Consider the following 17,051-nt stretch of genomic DNA (forward strand, 5'->3'; position numbering starts at 1 on the left):
TGGTGGCTCTCCAGCTTCAGCGTACCTTGGAGGAAGCTAACTATCCTGACCCTTTCCAGTCTGGCTTCAGGCCCGGTTACAGCACAGAAACCGCTTTGGTCGCATTGACCGATGATCTCTGGAGAGCTAGGGATGGAGGCCGTGCTTCCATCCTAGTTCTCCTTGACCTCTCAGCGGCTTTCGATACCATCGACCATGATATCCTTCTGCGACGACTGCGGGAGATAGGGGTGGGCGGCACTGTTTTGCAGTGGTTCTCCTCCTACCTCTCGGACAGGTCGCAGTCAGTGTTGGTGGGGGGGCAGAGATCGTCCCTGAGGCCCCTAACTTATGGGGTGCCACAGGGGTCGGTCTTATCCCCCCTACTATTTAACATATACATGAAACCGCTGGGTGAGATCATTCGGAGGCACGGGATAAAATACCACCAATATGCGGACGATACACAGCTGTATCTGTCCGCCCCGTGCCAACTCAATGAAGCGGTGGACGTGATGAACCGGGGTCTTGAGGCCGTTAAAGACTGGATGAGAGCAAACAAGCTGATACTCAACCCAGACAAGACCGAGTGGCTGTTGTGTTTTCCTCCCAAAAATTTGACCAACGTACCATCACTCAGGCTGGGGGGACAAAATTTATACCCCTCAGAAAGGGCCCGCAACTTGGGAGTCCTCTTGGACCCACAGCTGAGTTTTGACCACCATCTTTCAGCTGTGACCAGGGGGGCATTTGCCCAGGTTTGCCTGGTGCGCCAGTTGCGGCCCTACCTGAATCGGGAGGCCCTCACAACAGTCACTCGAGCCCTTGTGATCTCCAGGCTGGAATACTGCAATGTGCTCTACATGGGGCTGCCCTTGAAGAGCACCCGGAGACTTCAGCTAGTCCAGAATGCGGCCGCGCGAGTGATTGTGGGCGCACCACGGTTCGCCCACATAACACCGATCCTCTGTGAGCTGCACTGGCTACCTGTCGATCTCCGGGTGCACTTCAAGGTCCTACTCACCACCTATAAAGCGCTCCATGGTAGTGGATCTGGCTATTTGAGAGACCGCCTTCTGCCAATTACCTCCCTGCGTCCCATCAGATCGCATAGAGTTGGCCTCCTCTGTATTCCATCCGCCAGTCAGTGCCGACTGGCGACTACTCGGAGGAGAGCATTCTCTGTTGCGGCTCCGACGCTATGGAATAATCTCCCCGTGGAGATCCGTACCCTCACCACCGTCCAGGCCTTCCGCACAGCCCTCAAGAACTGGCTAGCCCGTCAGGCCTGGGGATAAGTTTTTACTTTCGCCCCTCCCGAATGTCGAGTGAATGTTGTGTTTTACTGTTAATTTATTTTTGTTCACATTTCTTTTTGTATTTGTCCTACACTCCCTTTCCCCTTTTATTGTAAGCCGCCCTGAGTCCCCTCAGGGAAAAGGGCGGCCTATAAATGTACAATAAATACCAAATACCAAAGTGTTAATACCACTTTATAATGCCTTGGTAAGGCCACACTTGGAATACTGCATTCAGTTTTGGTCACCACGATGCAGAAAAGATGTGGAGACTCTAGAAAGAGTGCAGAGAAGAGCAACAAATATGATTAGGGGACTGGAGACTAAAATATATGAAGAACGGTTGCAGGAACTGGGTATGTCTAGTTTAATAGAAAGAAGGACTAGGGGAGACATGATAGCAGTGTTCCAATATCTCAGGGGTTGCCACAAAGAAGAGGGAGTCAAACTATTCTCCAAGGCACCTGAGGGTAGAACAAGAAGCAATGGGTGGAAACTAATCAAGGAGAGAAGCAACTTAGAACTGAGGAGAAATTTCCTGACAGTTAGAACAATTAATCAGTGGAACAGCTTGCCTCCAGAAGTTGTGAATGCCCCAACACTAGAAGTCTTTAAGATGATGTTGGATAGCCATTTGTCTGAAACAGTATAGGATTTCCTGCCTAGGCAGGGGTTTGGACTAGAAGACCTCCAAGGTCCCTTCCAACTCTGCTATTGTATTGTATCTTGAACGTACCCATCACTACTTCTCTACCCTTCCCATCCCCCCAGTGGAGGATGTGGTAGAAGTCCTATCCCAATGCCTAGAGACTGTCAGATTCTTAATGTGGAAAACAGTTTCAGATGCAACTCAAGCAAGATGAATAACTATCAGTTCAAAAGTATTTTTATTCTAGGGCTGATTCTTGATGGGGGTAACCATTATGCTTCTCAAGAGGAAGCAGTTTCATAGTCTGGGGGTTCTTTTGGATTCATAGTTCCTGTCTAAAGAGCAGACCACAAAGGGTTATGTTAAGCTTCAGCTATTACAGTAGGGGAAGCCTTATGTAGAACAGATTTCTTTGAAGATGGGCCATTCATGCTCTTGTCATCTCCCTATTGGATTACTTAAATTCACTGTACAGAGGGATACCTTTGAAGATCAAGAAGAAATTTGAGCTGGTATAGAGTGCAGTGTTCTGCATGTTCATTGGCCAATCTGAGTACTGGCATTTTACACTGTTACTACAGGATATGTGTTGCCAACCAGGGTATTCCTGAATGCAAGTTAAGATTCCGATTGCTACTGACTCCTTCCCCATGGTGCTTGCTGAACAGAGGGGGATTTTTTCTCTCCCACTGATGAACAGTTGATTTTGCCACCAAAGCTGGTTGTTTAGTGGCCTTGCTCCCCATTTTTTGAAGGGGAGACTAGAAAGGACCCAAGACAACATTCACACGATCATGCACCGATAGAAAAGAAGGGGTCTAGATGCCCTCTATTCTCAATAAGGAGTGATCAGAAGGTCTAATCTCTTGTCACCTTTTCCCTTCAGCTGCCCATTTTTGCCTAAATATGCCTGGGACTTAATTGCACTTTTTGAAGCTTTTAAAATCTCTTCATTTATGACTAGTTGACTTCTGATCTATTTTATAACCCTTTGCTGGACATTTACAACTTTTTTTCCTGATCTTTCGCTATTTACGATTAAATTCTAAGCTATGTTTTTTTAGCTGTAAGGAAGTTTGCAGTGGGATTTATATTTACACAGGATTGCATTATAAATTTTGCTTGTTCTAACTTTTTTCTTCTTTTAAAAAAAAGAACCTTAATACTTATCTCTTAATTTTTGATGGGGAAATTCCCGCTTTTTAAACCCTGGATGGGGGAGCCTTTCCTTGTAGAAGCTGTTACAATTTAGGTGTTCCTCTTGTGCTTGAAGAGAGAACAAATGTTTCTCATGCCTCTAAAAGGAGATGTTTTGGGAAACATCTGAAAACAGAATGCTCTCCAACTTACAGGTTTTGTTTGAAAATATAAATAACAAATTTAATGGGTCAATAATGGTTTTTTAAACTCAATATGACATCCAAAAGCAGGAAATAACCTTGCAATTTGAAGAAATGGAACCTGATATTTGCTGTCAGATGCAAAGAGAAAATGTTTGATTGAAAGGAGAATGAATGTAGGAAATTCTGAGCTAATGGAATGAAGGATAGACTGGACGTTCTTGTCAAGAGGAATGTAGTGTTGTCAAGGAAAATAAGTCAACACCAGATATTGCAGAGAGATATCTACATCAAAGACTTATGAAGTTTGGAAATGAGATGCAATTGTTGGGAAAGTTTCCAATTAAAAACCTAAAGAAAGGTTTCATTATTAAGAACCAAATAAGGGTATTCTACCCTGGACTCAAGAGATAATGATGGGGTGATTTGTGGCAAATAAGAAACTGCTGTAGACTTTCCAAGAGATAAATGCAATAACAGATTTTTAACAGATTACTTTGAACTTAAACTTTGCTGTTGTTTAACATGTTAACTATTTTTCCTTTCATATATACGTATATATAATGTGTGCCAGGTGAGTTGAGTTGCAAATAAATGTACAAGCTTATACATTTTGGATCTAGTTTGTAAGGAGGGAAACTATTATTGTGGCTATAGATGTTCAACTGGGATAGATAATATGTGTTTTTATCCTTTGTTTCTTTTCAATTCACATTTTTAATGTTTTTGTTTAGTTTTACTTTGTCTCTGTTTAATTTTTTTTTCTGTTTGGTTTTTTATTTTAATTTTTTGAGTAAAATAAAATGGTTGGGGAAAAAGATTCTGGTTACTACTTTTAAAGTTGTATATGGCTAAAGCTTAGGTATCTAAAGGACTGCCTTTCCAAAATAGTCTATGTGCATTTTCTTCATAATTTCCTAGAAGCTAATACATCTTGATTTTTCCAGGAAACATTTGGGAAGTGAAAGTAGTTATAGGCTCTTTATATCTATATTTTGTTATAATTTATTATAACATTATAATATTAAGTATTATGGTTTTATTACTAAAATTTAAAAACAGAATTTTACTGCAGCTGGTCTTTGGGTCTCTGCTGTACATGTACGGGGGCATGCGTGGGGCACATATGCGTGGGGAGCAGGCCACATGCAGGGAGCATGCATGCATCGTATTTTGGGGATTTGGGTGACACACTTTGGGCATTCGGTCCAGAAAAGGTTAGCCATCACTGGTCTAGGATCTCCTGCTTGAGCAAGGGGCTGGACTAGAAGACCTCCAAGGTCCCTTCCAGCCCTGTTCTGATTCTGATAATGAAGCCTTCACATTGTAGTCATAAGTTGTGGAGTTGTTAAGTGGTCACCTTGCTAAATGATCATAATCCTTGCTTTCCATGTTATAGTCATTAAGTGCCAGTGTAGGTTATTAAGCAAAGCATGGGGTGTCTCAGGCATAAGGGATCCTCAACCTCCCTTATTGCTGAGACACTGAAAACTTTTCTTAATAACCCACACTGTCACTTAATGATTATAACATGGAAAGCAAGGATTGTGGTCATTTAGCAAGTGCCAAATATAAAAAGCTTAACAACTTAATACAAACAATAGCAAAATATGAACAAAATAATAAACATTTTTTTAAAATTCTCTAAAAGAACTTCAGTAGGATTATAAAAGGCAGTATATTTTTCATCTTCCACATTTATAAATTATGTTCTAAATACTCTTTAATAGTTTCTAAACACAGATGGTATGAACCTTATCTTGAACAACATTTCTTCCTATTTCAGACATCTTTCTGTACTATTTTTTATTACCTCCTTTCAATGTCTGCATTATGATTTGGTTTTCATCATTCTTTCAACCACATTCCCCTGGTCTAGTGTCATTCTATGGAGTCACCTGGGTAGGGCAATCATAATCAGAATGAAGCAAGAAATGTAGACTCATTTCTTGGGTGTAACATTGCTGCCCGGAAGAGGTTAAATATAGCAGCTAGTGACTTGTATTCCCTTTCTTCTATCAGTTGTTAACCCATAATAAATATACATAACACATATTTTAACAAGTACAAACATGTTTTAAAGCTTTTTTTTTTAAATTAAACCTTCATCTTCTTTTGTTTACAGGTGGCTGTAAGAATCCACGTGAGACCAGATTTAGCGTAGTGGTTGAATTTCTTCGTTTCTACCCCGTGGGAACAGTTGTGCACCATGTTTGCCATCGAAGTGCTATCCACATTCCTGGTCGTCCAGAAAGGCCTGCTATTACTTGCTTGTCAAATTATACCTGGTCATCAGTCCCAGTTTTTTGTAAAGGTCAGGATCTTCCATTAAAACTACCTTCAAAACTGCATTGAATAAATTGCTAATTCATTTGGTAATGATTTCACAAAGGTATGATCCTACAAAGGTCAACTGATGTGTGCAATTAATTAATAATATTTATAATGGTGCTGAATTCCTGAATTATACTTCTGAGGCTCTTAAAAAACTAATAGATACACTACGTTTTTAGTTTGGTTGATATCAAATACAATTTTATTGGCATATTATTTTTTATTATTTTAAGGACTATTTTGAGGGACTGCTTATTGATTGCTGTGAACTATTATAGCACATATTTTCACCTCATGGAATACAGGGGGATATTGACTAATTTTTGATACTTCTTTTATGAAATATTTATTCAAATTTATTACTTTATTTCTGCCAGAAACCTGAGCACTACAAGAGGTGAGGGTTGATGGCTATGATTCAGGCTTGAAAAATGGCTTCCATAGTGAGAAAGGGGAATCAAGGCATGATCTAGGGTGGTTGATTATATTCAACTTCAAGCACAAGTAATTCTTTTCTTATAGGGTGCTAGTGACACTTACACAATGTAAACCCTTCAGTTTGATACTCATTGATTTATAATCTCTATTATTATCATTATTGTACAGGGCGGGGCATAACCTTTTCCTAGGGGGTCACAGCAACACTTGTAATAACAACACAAATAATTCATACACCATTCGAAAGCCCATCAAAAACTGAGTTTATTGACACGATTTAATAGTCAGTATGACCACCATTAGCCCTTCGAACAGCATTCAAACGAGGTGGATAAGAACACAACAAATCTTCAAACAGTTCCGTTCGATTTTCCAGATTTTTCAACACAGTTTCCAAATTCATTCTCAAAGTTTCAACCGAATATTGATTTTGACCTTGCTCCTGAATCATCAGAGCTTCCACTTCATCCTTAATTATGGCCCCAATGTTCTCTGCCGGATTGAGATCTGGCGAATTTCCCAGCCAGACGTCATTGCCCCAAAATTCGACATTGTTTTCCTTTAACAATTGCTGAGTCGCATTTGCACGCATGCAAGGAGTTTTGTCATGAAGAAAGACAGCCTCACCAACCACCAAGACATTGTCTGGATCACTGAGAAATGGAATGACATTCTCCAATAAAATTTTCTCACGGAAATAACTGCCATCCCAGGATTCCCCTTTATCCTTCAAAACCCAATGCAGTTTCTTGGCTGTGAAAATGACGAAAATCCCGATGCAAGTCGGATTGCGAACGATTTGTCGATATCGTTCATGTTTGGCGATGTCGTCGACGTCTTTAGCCCAAATTCGATCGTTCTGGAAATTCGGTTTTCGAATGGCATAAACGAAGAATTCGTCAGATGGCGCCAAATGAAGAAAATCTTCCTCGGTCCATTCAGACAACCAATCGCACAACCAAAGCCGATCTTGAACGTGTGTTTGAGTTTTCAATGGTTTGCAAATGACATGGAATGGCTTCAAACCTTCTCGTTCTCGATATCGGCCGATTGTCCTTTGATCAACTCGTTTTCCACGAATTTGAAGGATTTCTTGGGCCACTTTTCGGTTTCCTTTTCGTTGTTTGCGACTGCCAGTTGCAATGATGGCTTTGCTTTCTTGGGACAGTTGCAGAGGACGCCCTTCTCCAAATTTTGTGAAACATTCTTGGGCTGTTTTGTTCCAATTATCAGTAACCCAATCCGGATGACGTTTCAATTTGTTTGCAATCCATTTTCGATTGATAAACGTCGCTCCAGCATCGCGAGCCTCTCGAAAGGCAATGCATTTTATTCTGTCAATGATCCTTTGTTCTTCCGAATCGAATTTTCCAGCCATTCTTAAAGCAAATTTAACATTTAATAGCTCATTCAATTCAGTTTTTTATGGGCTTTAAAATGAGGTGTCGCGGAAGTTGTAAACTGCTGTCGATCTTGCTGTGACCCCCTAGGAAAAGGTTATGCCCCGCCCTGTATGTCTGCATTTATAGTTCAAATTAGTCTTACTGCCTAATATTATCTTCCTCTTGATACGTAATTTAAATGCAAGAATGATGATCAATATTTTTATTTATTTACTTTATTATTTCATAATAATAAAGTAATTAATATAGCTGCTCATTTATATGACTGAGTGGCTAACAAACAAAGAACAAGAAACAATTAAACAACACAACAGTGGCCTTTTGTAATTGACAAATATAAATTTTGTCAATGTGCAGATCAATGTGCAGGCAAAGTGAAAGGTTTTTTTGGGGTATGATGACCAGAGGGCTGATAACCAATAGCCCACTGGGAATAACATAGCCAATTTACGCCACAATCTTTTAACTGTGATTTTCAGATCTTGATACTTAGCTTCTTTAATTCTTTATCTTCTATCCTAGTATAGAAGTATTGCTGCATCCCATTATTGCTGCATCAGTTATCCATGTTTTCTTTTTTTAAAACCACAAATAAATCTGGAATATTTATCACTTTTTATTCAGAAACCCCACAACATTTTAAACTAATTTTTCTACTGTATGTTCACGTCAATTTTTTTCATTTCTGGAACATAATTATTTGTACAAATGTTCCAGTAAATCATTTTGTTTTACGATATCATTTATAATCAATTTGTACAATGTTCTTGCATGAAGTGAATATCTACTGTTTCTTCTGACTCTGTGCACAATAGGCACTTTAAATCATTTCTAACCTTTATTACATTTTATGAAGATATGTACAACAATTTCCTTTCACTTCTTTTACTGTCCTTGCTGGATGTCCAGAAGATTTTTATGTTTCTTCATTTTTATCAGATAAATACTGTTATTTATTTGCATAATATCCATTATCTGTCTACTAAGTAAAGAAACACATTAATAACAATAATAACAATAACACTTAGAGCACTGATAGACCAGTGATACTGGTACCACTTCACAATGCTTTGCAGTCCTCTCTAAGTGGTTTTACAGAGTAAGCATATTGCCCCCAACAATCTTGGTCCTCATTTTATTGACCTCGGAAGGATGGAAGGCTGAGTCAACCTTGAGTTGGTGAGAATCAAATTGCCAAACTGCAGACAGACAACAGACAGCAGAAGTAGCCTACAGTTCTGCATTCTAACCACTGCACCACCATCACACACACACACACACACACACACACACACACACACACACACACACACACACATATCAGATTCAGCTAGAATACATTTTGAAACTGAAATTGATAATTTTATTCATTGATATCTGTGTTGCTGGTCAGGTACTATAACAAAGTTATCTTCTATCTAATGCTAAGCATTTTTCAGGGCATTAATTTTTGTTGATTACAATATATAAATTAGCTTGTCTTTCCACTATGACTGTTCTCCCAAGAAAATCTATAAGGTTTCTTTATGATTGAAATTATCTCCTTTTGGTGTGTGTTTGTGTGTGTGTGTATACATACACACACACACACATATACATATATACATACAGAAACATAGAATCGTAATTCTCAATATTTGTTTTCTATTACCTAGGACTACCATGCGGTGATCCAGGGAAACCAGAAAATGGTGACCGTATTATGCTAATGGATTTCCTGCTAAAAGCAAAAGTAAATTTCAGCTGTAATGAAGGGTGCGTGTTAAATTGGCTGCCTTAGCAAAGTCTAATTATACTATTAGTCCTTTATTTTAGACAATAATTGAGACTGGAATTTTTGTTGCTAAATGATGCACTTGTAAAGCAGCAAGACTCAGATAAAGGGTGCATGAATGGCAAGACAGATGTAGCAAGGCTCGGGGGGGGGCATGCAGAGATTGCAAGCGGTCAGCGTGGTATGAGCACAGTAAATAGTAAATTAATGATGAATTTTTTAAAAATGAATGTTGCACTTTTTCATGATGTGTTTTCTCAAGTTTTCTTTGCTGTGAATAATTTTTATAGTGGAGTTGGACTTTTTTTACCACTTATGAAATGACTAGATTTCTTTTTAACAATGTAAGCAAATATGAAAAAAAAAAGAAAAGAAGGAAGGAATATAATAAATTATTTTTTTAGTATATAAATGTAGATATATAGATATACATCAACATGAACAGTGTGGCATCTGGGTGTCATTCATTTTGATATAAATAATAATGATATTAATATTTGTTATGTTAGTCAAACTTTTGTAATCTTAGTGTTGATACACATATTTGTATTAAGATATAGTCATTAATTAATTGTTCAGTGTTTCAGTATACCATTCTAATGCCAATCACAGTATTAGTTGAACAGACATAGTAATACCATCTTTCAACCTCTAATCTTTCCATCTGATTATTGCTATTATTCTATTATATAAAAATGTGTATACTAATATCCCCCTATTTCTTGTTTCTAAGACATTTCCTTTCTATCTATCATCTCTTGCCCATTTTAATAATTCAATTCTTATTCATTTTTTTGCTTGCTTCCCATGCTCCTCTCTTGGATCTTTATCTAGTCTAAATATTTCTCCCATCTTTCCCATCTTATGCAGCCAGGCCTCCAGTGTATCTAACCAAGCCCCTATCTCCCTTTCAAAGGTATCTTCCTGCTTATCTAATTTCACTTTTAATCTCTTAAAATATTTTTCCTTGATTTATTTCATCACTCATTATTATCTTTATTGTCCTTTTCCTCTTATCTTCTTGCTTTATTTGCTGATTTGTCTGTTCTATCTTTTCTTCCATTCTTTCTGGATTTTTTTCCTGGACATTTTGATCTTTGTTCATTGTTCCTTGTGAAGTATTTTCTATTTTCCCATCTATACCATGTATAGGTTCCCTATCTCATTGTGGTATTTTGTCATAGTGTCATTAATATTTTGGAATATCGCAATTTCTTGTAAAATTCCACTCATTTCCCCTGAAGGAGCATCTCATCTTATTTTAGTAAGTCTCACTCTTGCTCAATAGTCCAAAAACCATATATTCACTCCTAACATTGCTTCTCAGAGAGTACAATAATCATAGTTCTTTATATCCCAGGATTTATCAGTCAGTTCTTTTAGGTAGTTCAGGATCCGTGTTCTCACAATTAAACCTTCAGTAGTCATAAGGTAGATTAATATAGAACAGTAGATATCACCACAGTCCTCCAGATAAATGTTGTTTATTTATCAAAATTTTCCAAGACTTGTAGGGGTATGGTACATTTTTTATTCATTAGTAGGTGGGTGCCCTCTGCTTAGATTTCAGTGTCTCCAATCTGACAGGTATTTTAACCAATTTTAATTTGATTTATAGAAGCCAAATCAGTTATTTAAGTAGATAGTTCCAGAATTTTAAAATGCCTTTCCCAAACCTACCCAGTTTAAAAATCCAATTTTCTGTGTTTTAAAAGTTTTTTAATTTTCTCCCATTAGTTCCCTCCTTCTCGGTCTGGGATTTTTCTCTAAGTAGTTATTTGTTGCTTTAACAAATAAATCTAAAAATCTCTTTTCCCGGATTTTTTTTCCCTTTTTGGGTTAGGTTCTAAGTAAAAAAGGAATAATCTCACCCAGTTCCAATCACTGTTCATCTACACCACTCCTGCATTTTCTTTGTTGCCTTGGCTGTCCCAGTTTAATGGCAGCCATAATGGCAGCCTCTTATCCTCATCGTGAACAAGAGGGAAAAAGAAAGCCTGGGTCAAACAGGAGAGTTGCAGCTCTCCACAACCTGCAGGACGCCCCTTTTTCTTCACCACCCCTACAGGGTGGCTTTGCCTCCTTTTGGAGCTCTCTAACAGTGAGAATTTAGGAGCACGGAGACCGCTCCTCACGTCCGATCTTGCCACAACATCAGCTGGCAGTCAGAATAGAATAGAATTTTATTGGCCAAGTATGATTGGACATACAAGGAATTTTTCTTTGGTGCATAAGCTCTCAGTGTACATAAAAGATAAAAGTGATCATGATCATAGTCATCATAAATACATTCATAATGAATCATAAGATACAACACTTAGTCATAGTCATAGGATACTAAATAAGCAATTGAAATAATAGGAAGCTAAATAAAACAATATAATCGTAGATACAAGCAACAAGATTATAGTTGTAAGTAGAAAAGGAGATAGGTAATAGGAAGGATGAGAATAATAGTAATACAGTCTGACAGTGTTGTGGGAATTAGTTGTTTAGCAGAGTGATGGCATGTGGGGAAAAACTGACCTTGTATCTAGTTGTTCTGGTGTGCAATGCTCTATAATCATTTTGAGGGTAGAAATTGAAACAATTTATGTCCAGGATGGGAAGGAAGGAAGGAAGGAAGGAAGGAAGGAAGGAAGGAAGGAAGGAAGGAAGGAAGGAAGGAAGGAAGGAAGGAAGGAAGGAAGGAAGGAAAGGGTCTATCTGCTTACATATTCTCTGCTTACGTATTCTTCATGTCTTCCAATAGTGTAGCCATCGCTGCTGTAATTGAGAGATATCTTTCATTTCCCAGAAATATGGACTTCTCAAGAGACATGTTTCTTCAAATAATATGCCCAAAATGTTGTAATTCGACCCTGATAATTTATGCTTTAAATAATGCAGTAAACATCAAAAAATGTGATTTTTTGGCTATCTATTTTGCAATCTTTTAAAAGAGAAAGTGATTACAATGTATTGTGTTCTTTTTCTTTTCTTGAGGTACCAATTAATTGGATCACCTACAATCCAGTGCTTATCACGTGCATATGATGATAATAGAGTCGTATGGAAACCAAAGCCTCCAATATGTTTCAGTAAGATTCTTTACTTCTTTCGAACAGCCTGAGCCCAGGCTTGTGGATTGCAGCAGGGGACTGAATGGGTATGAAATGCTTAGAACAGGCTGGGATCCCACTGGAGCATCTCTAAGTTTAGCAGTGTCTCATGCTAGTTTCAGATGCTGAGAAATTGGATTAAAGCTAACACAGGGAACTAGCAGTCATGTGGGTATCCATGACTTTTTTTCCCTTTGTGTTTGTTCTACTTTAATCTTTCTTCTGGAATTAAATTCTCTCTCTCTCCCTCCCCCTCCTTCCTTCCTTCTCCATCCTTGGCATTTTGCATGCCCTCCAAGAATCAGGAGAGGATTCCATGGCATTGTCGGGCCAGGAATTGAGATAAAAAGTTGGGTATCATGTGCTATATTCCCATGCTGAGAGATGAACTCATTCATTGACTTTATGTATGGGAAATGGGAAGAATGGTGAGTCTTGTACTGCACAACAGGGCCCTTGGACTGGATTTTTCCTACATACTAATATCAACTTGATCAAATTCCAGAGGAAGGAGAACAATTGTAATAGTGTCCCCTTCTCAACATTTTAAGATAGTCCACAAGTATGCCATAGATAATGGTAGCAAATGCCATGGAAAGATCAAGCAGGACCAGGGAAGTTGTTTTATCCTTAACCCTGATCCTGTGAAGGATCATTTTCAAATGCAATCAATATCATGTTAGCATTGTATTCAGATCTAAAACTCAACTGAAAAGATCAAGATCATTCATTTCATAACCCTATAGAGTTGCTATACACAATCTCCACTCCTTCTCCAAAGATGGAAACTGCTGGGTCCAGTGATATATTTTTTGAAGAAACAGGCACAAGTCTTCACTCAATAATGAATTAACCCTCATTTGGACCCTCATATTGATTTCCTCCTAGATGGCTTAACCAAGAAAAGCATAAATCTAATTCAGAGATGGTAAAAATAACATCCCCAAGGACAGCAAGGTTGGAGCTAACCTAAACTGAGATGGAATGATGTTCCATAGGGCAGAAGCCACAGCAGAGAATGCCATCTTCCTACGTCCATCAGCCAACACTCCTTAGCCAATGCCAGATCTAGGATGGGTGGAAATAATTGGAGAAACCCTAATCCCAATACATGAAGGGCTTGAATTGTCCCTGAAAGCATACTGGAAGCCAATGCAGCTGTGCAAAGACCTTGAGCAAGAACAGCAAGTACAGGAGGACCTCCAGATTGCATACTAAGTGTGTTTGTGGAAGTGCCACCCATCTAACATCCAAAGTTGAAAGTCCCTGGAACAAGGAAGCCCCAAAATCCAGAACCATTTGCTTTTACTCAGGCTGAGCAGAAGCCTATTGTCTCATTCACGCCCCCATAGCTTCCATGCATTGAGAAAACCTCCACAGTAACACTAAGATAGCTAGGGTGGATATACTTATTATAGCTCATCCCAAACTCTAGGATGGCAAAAGAGCTAAACTCTCATGTCCCCTCCCCTCATATCAACACCAACTATAATTGTCTGTATAAAAGGAGAATCAGCACGACACTATGCCACCCACACCCAAGTCCTAGAGCCACCCCAGGATACCATGATTGATGGTATCAAAGCTGCTGAGATGAAGAACAAGGATGGATGCATCACCCCCATCTTGCTCCCACCAGACATCATCCAATTGTAATCAATGCTGTCTCATTCCAAATCAGGTCAGAATCCTCATTGGAAAGGCTCCAGACAATTTGCTTTTTCCAGAGCCCTCTAAATCTTTAGCACAGCTGCCCTCTCTACAATCCTTCCTAAAAATGGAATGTTGGAAACTGAATGGAAATAATTAAGGATAGTGAGATCTACTAATGGCCCTTTGTGAGGAGTGAACCAAGAGATGGCAGGAACACATCTTTTTCAGAAAGAAATTCACTATTATCAGAACCCAACCAAAGGTCCTTTGACCAACCAGGATGCATTGATCTAATAATACAGAGGTGACCAAGCGAACAGCTTGAAGGATCCTAGCTAATTCATCAGGCCTGACAGGATCAATTTTCCTCCTCCTTGATAATCTAGCCAGACCTGACCTCCAGTAGCCTTTGTAAAACTATATCCAGCTGACTTGGTGTTATCATATAGTGACTGTTTAGGTGAAGATATTGATGGTAGATGGATGGATGGATGGATGTAGTCAGACACAGACAGACAGATGACATAGACAATCCAGTTTCCTCTCCTAGAAAAATTAATTGACCATTTGTTTTGGCAGTTTTTTTTTTTTTTTTACCAATTACACAATTTTGTTTCAGGGCCCACTTGTCCTCCTCCTCCAGAAATAAAGAATGGAATTTATACTGGAGGAAAGAATGTAACTTTTCCTCTTTACTCAAATGTGACCTATACCTGTGATCTTGGGTTTTCACTTTCTGGAGGTGATCTTCTGCATTGTATAACTGAAGATAATAAAACTGGGATCTGGAGAGGGTCTGTTCCTGAATGCAAAGGTAAAATATAACTTCATTTTTTTTACTAAGTTGAATGATGTTTTAAATTTCAATTCAGTGATTTTTATTAGCTTTTTAGAAAAAAGATGTAAAATATGAAATATTAACTTTGATGTTTTGTATAATATTTAATATTTTATGCTGAGATACTTTCCCAAGTTTTTTTTTAAAAAGAAACAAACACATTGAGTACGTCAGTGATGTTGTTCCACAGATAACATGGGCAGCTTCCACAAAGAAACATACTTCGGAGTTTTGTTCTTTTTTTCTCCATTAAGCAAGAAAAATTCTTTCGCCCTTCTATATGCAAAATAACACATCTGGATTTAACAATAAACATTATATATTTTGTTGAATACAACTATATGTAACAAACATATGTATTTAACTTTAAATGTAAGTAGAAAATTAAAATATTTTAAATACTTTTATAAATATATAGTGCTATTCTAGACACTGGATAATTTTCAAAACTTGGCTTGCCTTATGTAATAGCATAAGAAATATTTTTTCATCAGCCTATTATTAACTCTACCTTTATTGGATATTATCTGGCACTAAAAGCTTTCTTGTTGTAAGGAAGTGTTTTCAAAGGTTATGAGGTCATCAACTGGGAAAATAAATCCAAATCCAATTGCAAATCTTTGAGTATCCATGGAAAGTTGCATGTCTCTTTCGATAGTCTCCAAAGAATGATGTTTTACATTTCAATTCGGTGATTTTTATTAGCTTTCTAGAAAAAAGGAATAAAATATGAAATATTAAATTTGATGTTTTGTCTAATATTTAATATTTTATACTGACTTTCCCCAAAAAAATTTTTTTAAAGAAACACATGGAGTATAGCAGTGTTGCTGTTCCACAGATAGTCACCAAAGAGTATGGGGAATCAAAAGGAATTGCTTTTGATTCTGCTGTGTTTCTGAAATATCTCCCACCTGTTTCAGAGATGGTAGATTTCTAGTAATAACGTTGGGTCTATGACTATTTGCCACAGCCAACTTACCATGGCCAACTCACTGAGGGACAACTCAACACGGCCAATTCGCCATAGGGCCACTCACTGTGGGACAAGAGTTACCCTAATATCAAAGAAATGTGGAATAATTAAAGAAAGGATGCAAAAGGGGGGATAGAATGAATGAAAAAATAAAATAATGTTTTATTTATTTTAAATAATTCAATAGAATTATTAAATTGTCCTGCAGTGGATTGTACTGTGATGAGTTGAACGTAGTGAGTTGTCCAGCTGCAAGTTTGCTCTGGCAAATTGTGCCATTCTAATATTTGCTGTGTTGAAAAACATTGCCATCTGTGGGGTGGTGGGGCAATCTGGTATGGAAGTTGCTGGTCAGACTTCAGAATAGAGATTAATATTCTACATGCTCCTCCTTTTACAGGTGCTTGTGCCCACATGTGCAGGTAGTCATTGACTTACAATATTTTTTTAATGACTGAAGTTACCACTCACTGAAAATAGTGACTTATGACTGTTTTTCACACTTATGACTGTTGCAGAATCCCCATGGTCACATGATCAAAATCTGGATGCTTGACAACTGGCATAGATTAATGTCTACTTTTCTGTAATTCTCTCTCTGTACCTTTATTCTGTTCCTATCCGTCGTCTTTCTCTTTTTACTGATGGAAAAGTAAAAGTAAAGGTTCTTGGAGGAAAAAAAAATATTTTTAGAAACATTTCTACTGGAAAAATGGAAAAAGTAGAGGAAACACGAATTTTCTTTGTAAATAATGAATGCAATAAGACAAGATGCCACGCATCAGTATCTTTTATTGACTCCCAATGTTTTCTATAATGGAAAACAGGAAGACCTTTCTCAGTATATCCAATATCTTATTATTCATGTATGCAGAAGACAACCTGTGCTTCCAACAGACATTGCCACTTTCACCAAAGAGGGAGCCAGATTTGCTTGTGCTAACACTTCAGAACCTCTAGAACACTAGTTAAAAGTTCTGGAAACATCTAATATAAAATCAATAACATAATATGAACATTATTATATGAGCAAAGCAAATTATACTAGTGCGTTGTATGTTCTTAAAACAGTAATGTCAATTTAGATCAGTGAAGGACAGTGTAGAAATAGATCCTGCATGTAATTCTAATAAATCCCTAAGGCTTGTTTCTTTTGGTGGTTTAGACATTATTCGTGAGGTGAAAGAGCCTATTAAGGGCTACTTACGTGACCTAATTGTAGTCTTAGGACGCAAGCTGGACATCCCTGCTATATACAAGGTATGTGT

At 37.9% G+C, this 17,051-nt stretch overlaps 1 protein-coding gene across 1 annotated transcript in view; it reads left to right on the forward strand.

The window, feature by feature from the left end:
* Positions 1–17,051, forward strand: part of LOC106554305 (complement receptor type 1) — an 82,099-nt gene that overhangs the window by 22,068 nt on the left and 42,980 nt on the right. The window contains exons 3-10 of the mRNA XM_087720852.1: positions 5,392–5,580; positions 9,097–9,196; positions 12,201–12,295; positions 14,589–14,783; positions 14,998–15,089; positions 15,613–15,735; positions 16,184–16,205; positions 16,949–17,043. Coding sequence (XP_087576978.1) covers positions 5,392–5,580; positions 9,097–9,196; positions 12,201–12,295; positions 14,589–14,783; positions 14,998–15,089; positions 15,613–15,735; positions 16,184–16,205; positions 16,949–17,043 — 911 coding nt within the window. The remainder of the gene's footprint in view (positions 1–5,391; positions 5,581–9,096; positions 9,197–12,200; positions 12,296–14,588; positions 14,784–14,997; positions 15,090–15,612; positions 15,736–16,183; positions 16,206–16,948; positions 17,044–17,051) is intronic.

Source organism: Thamnophis sirtalis, unplaced genomic scaffold, assembly GCF_051295495.1.
Source record: "Thamnophis sirtalis isolate CommonGarterSnake01/CBP01778 unplaced genomic scaffold, rThaSir2_p1.2 scaffold_7, whole genome shotgun sequence".
NCBI lineage: Eukaryota > Metazoa > Chordata > Lepidosauria > Squamata > Natricidae > Thamnophis > Thamnophis sirtalis.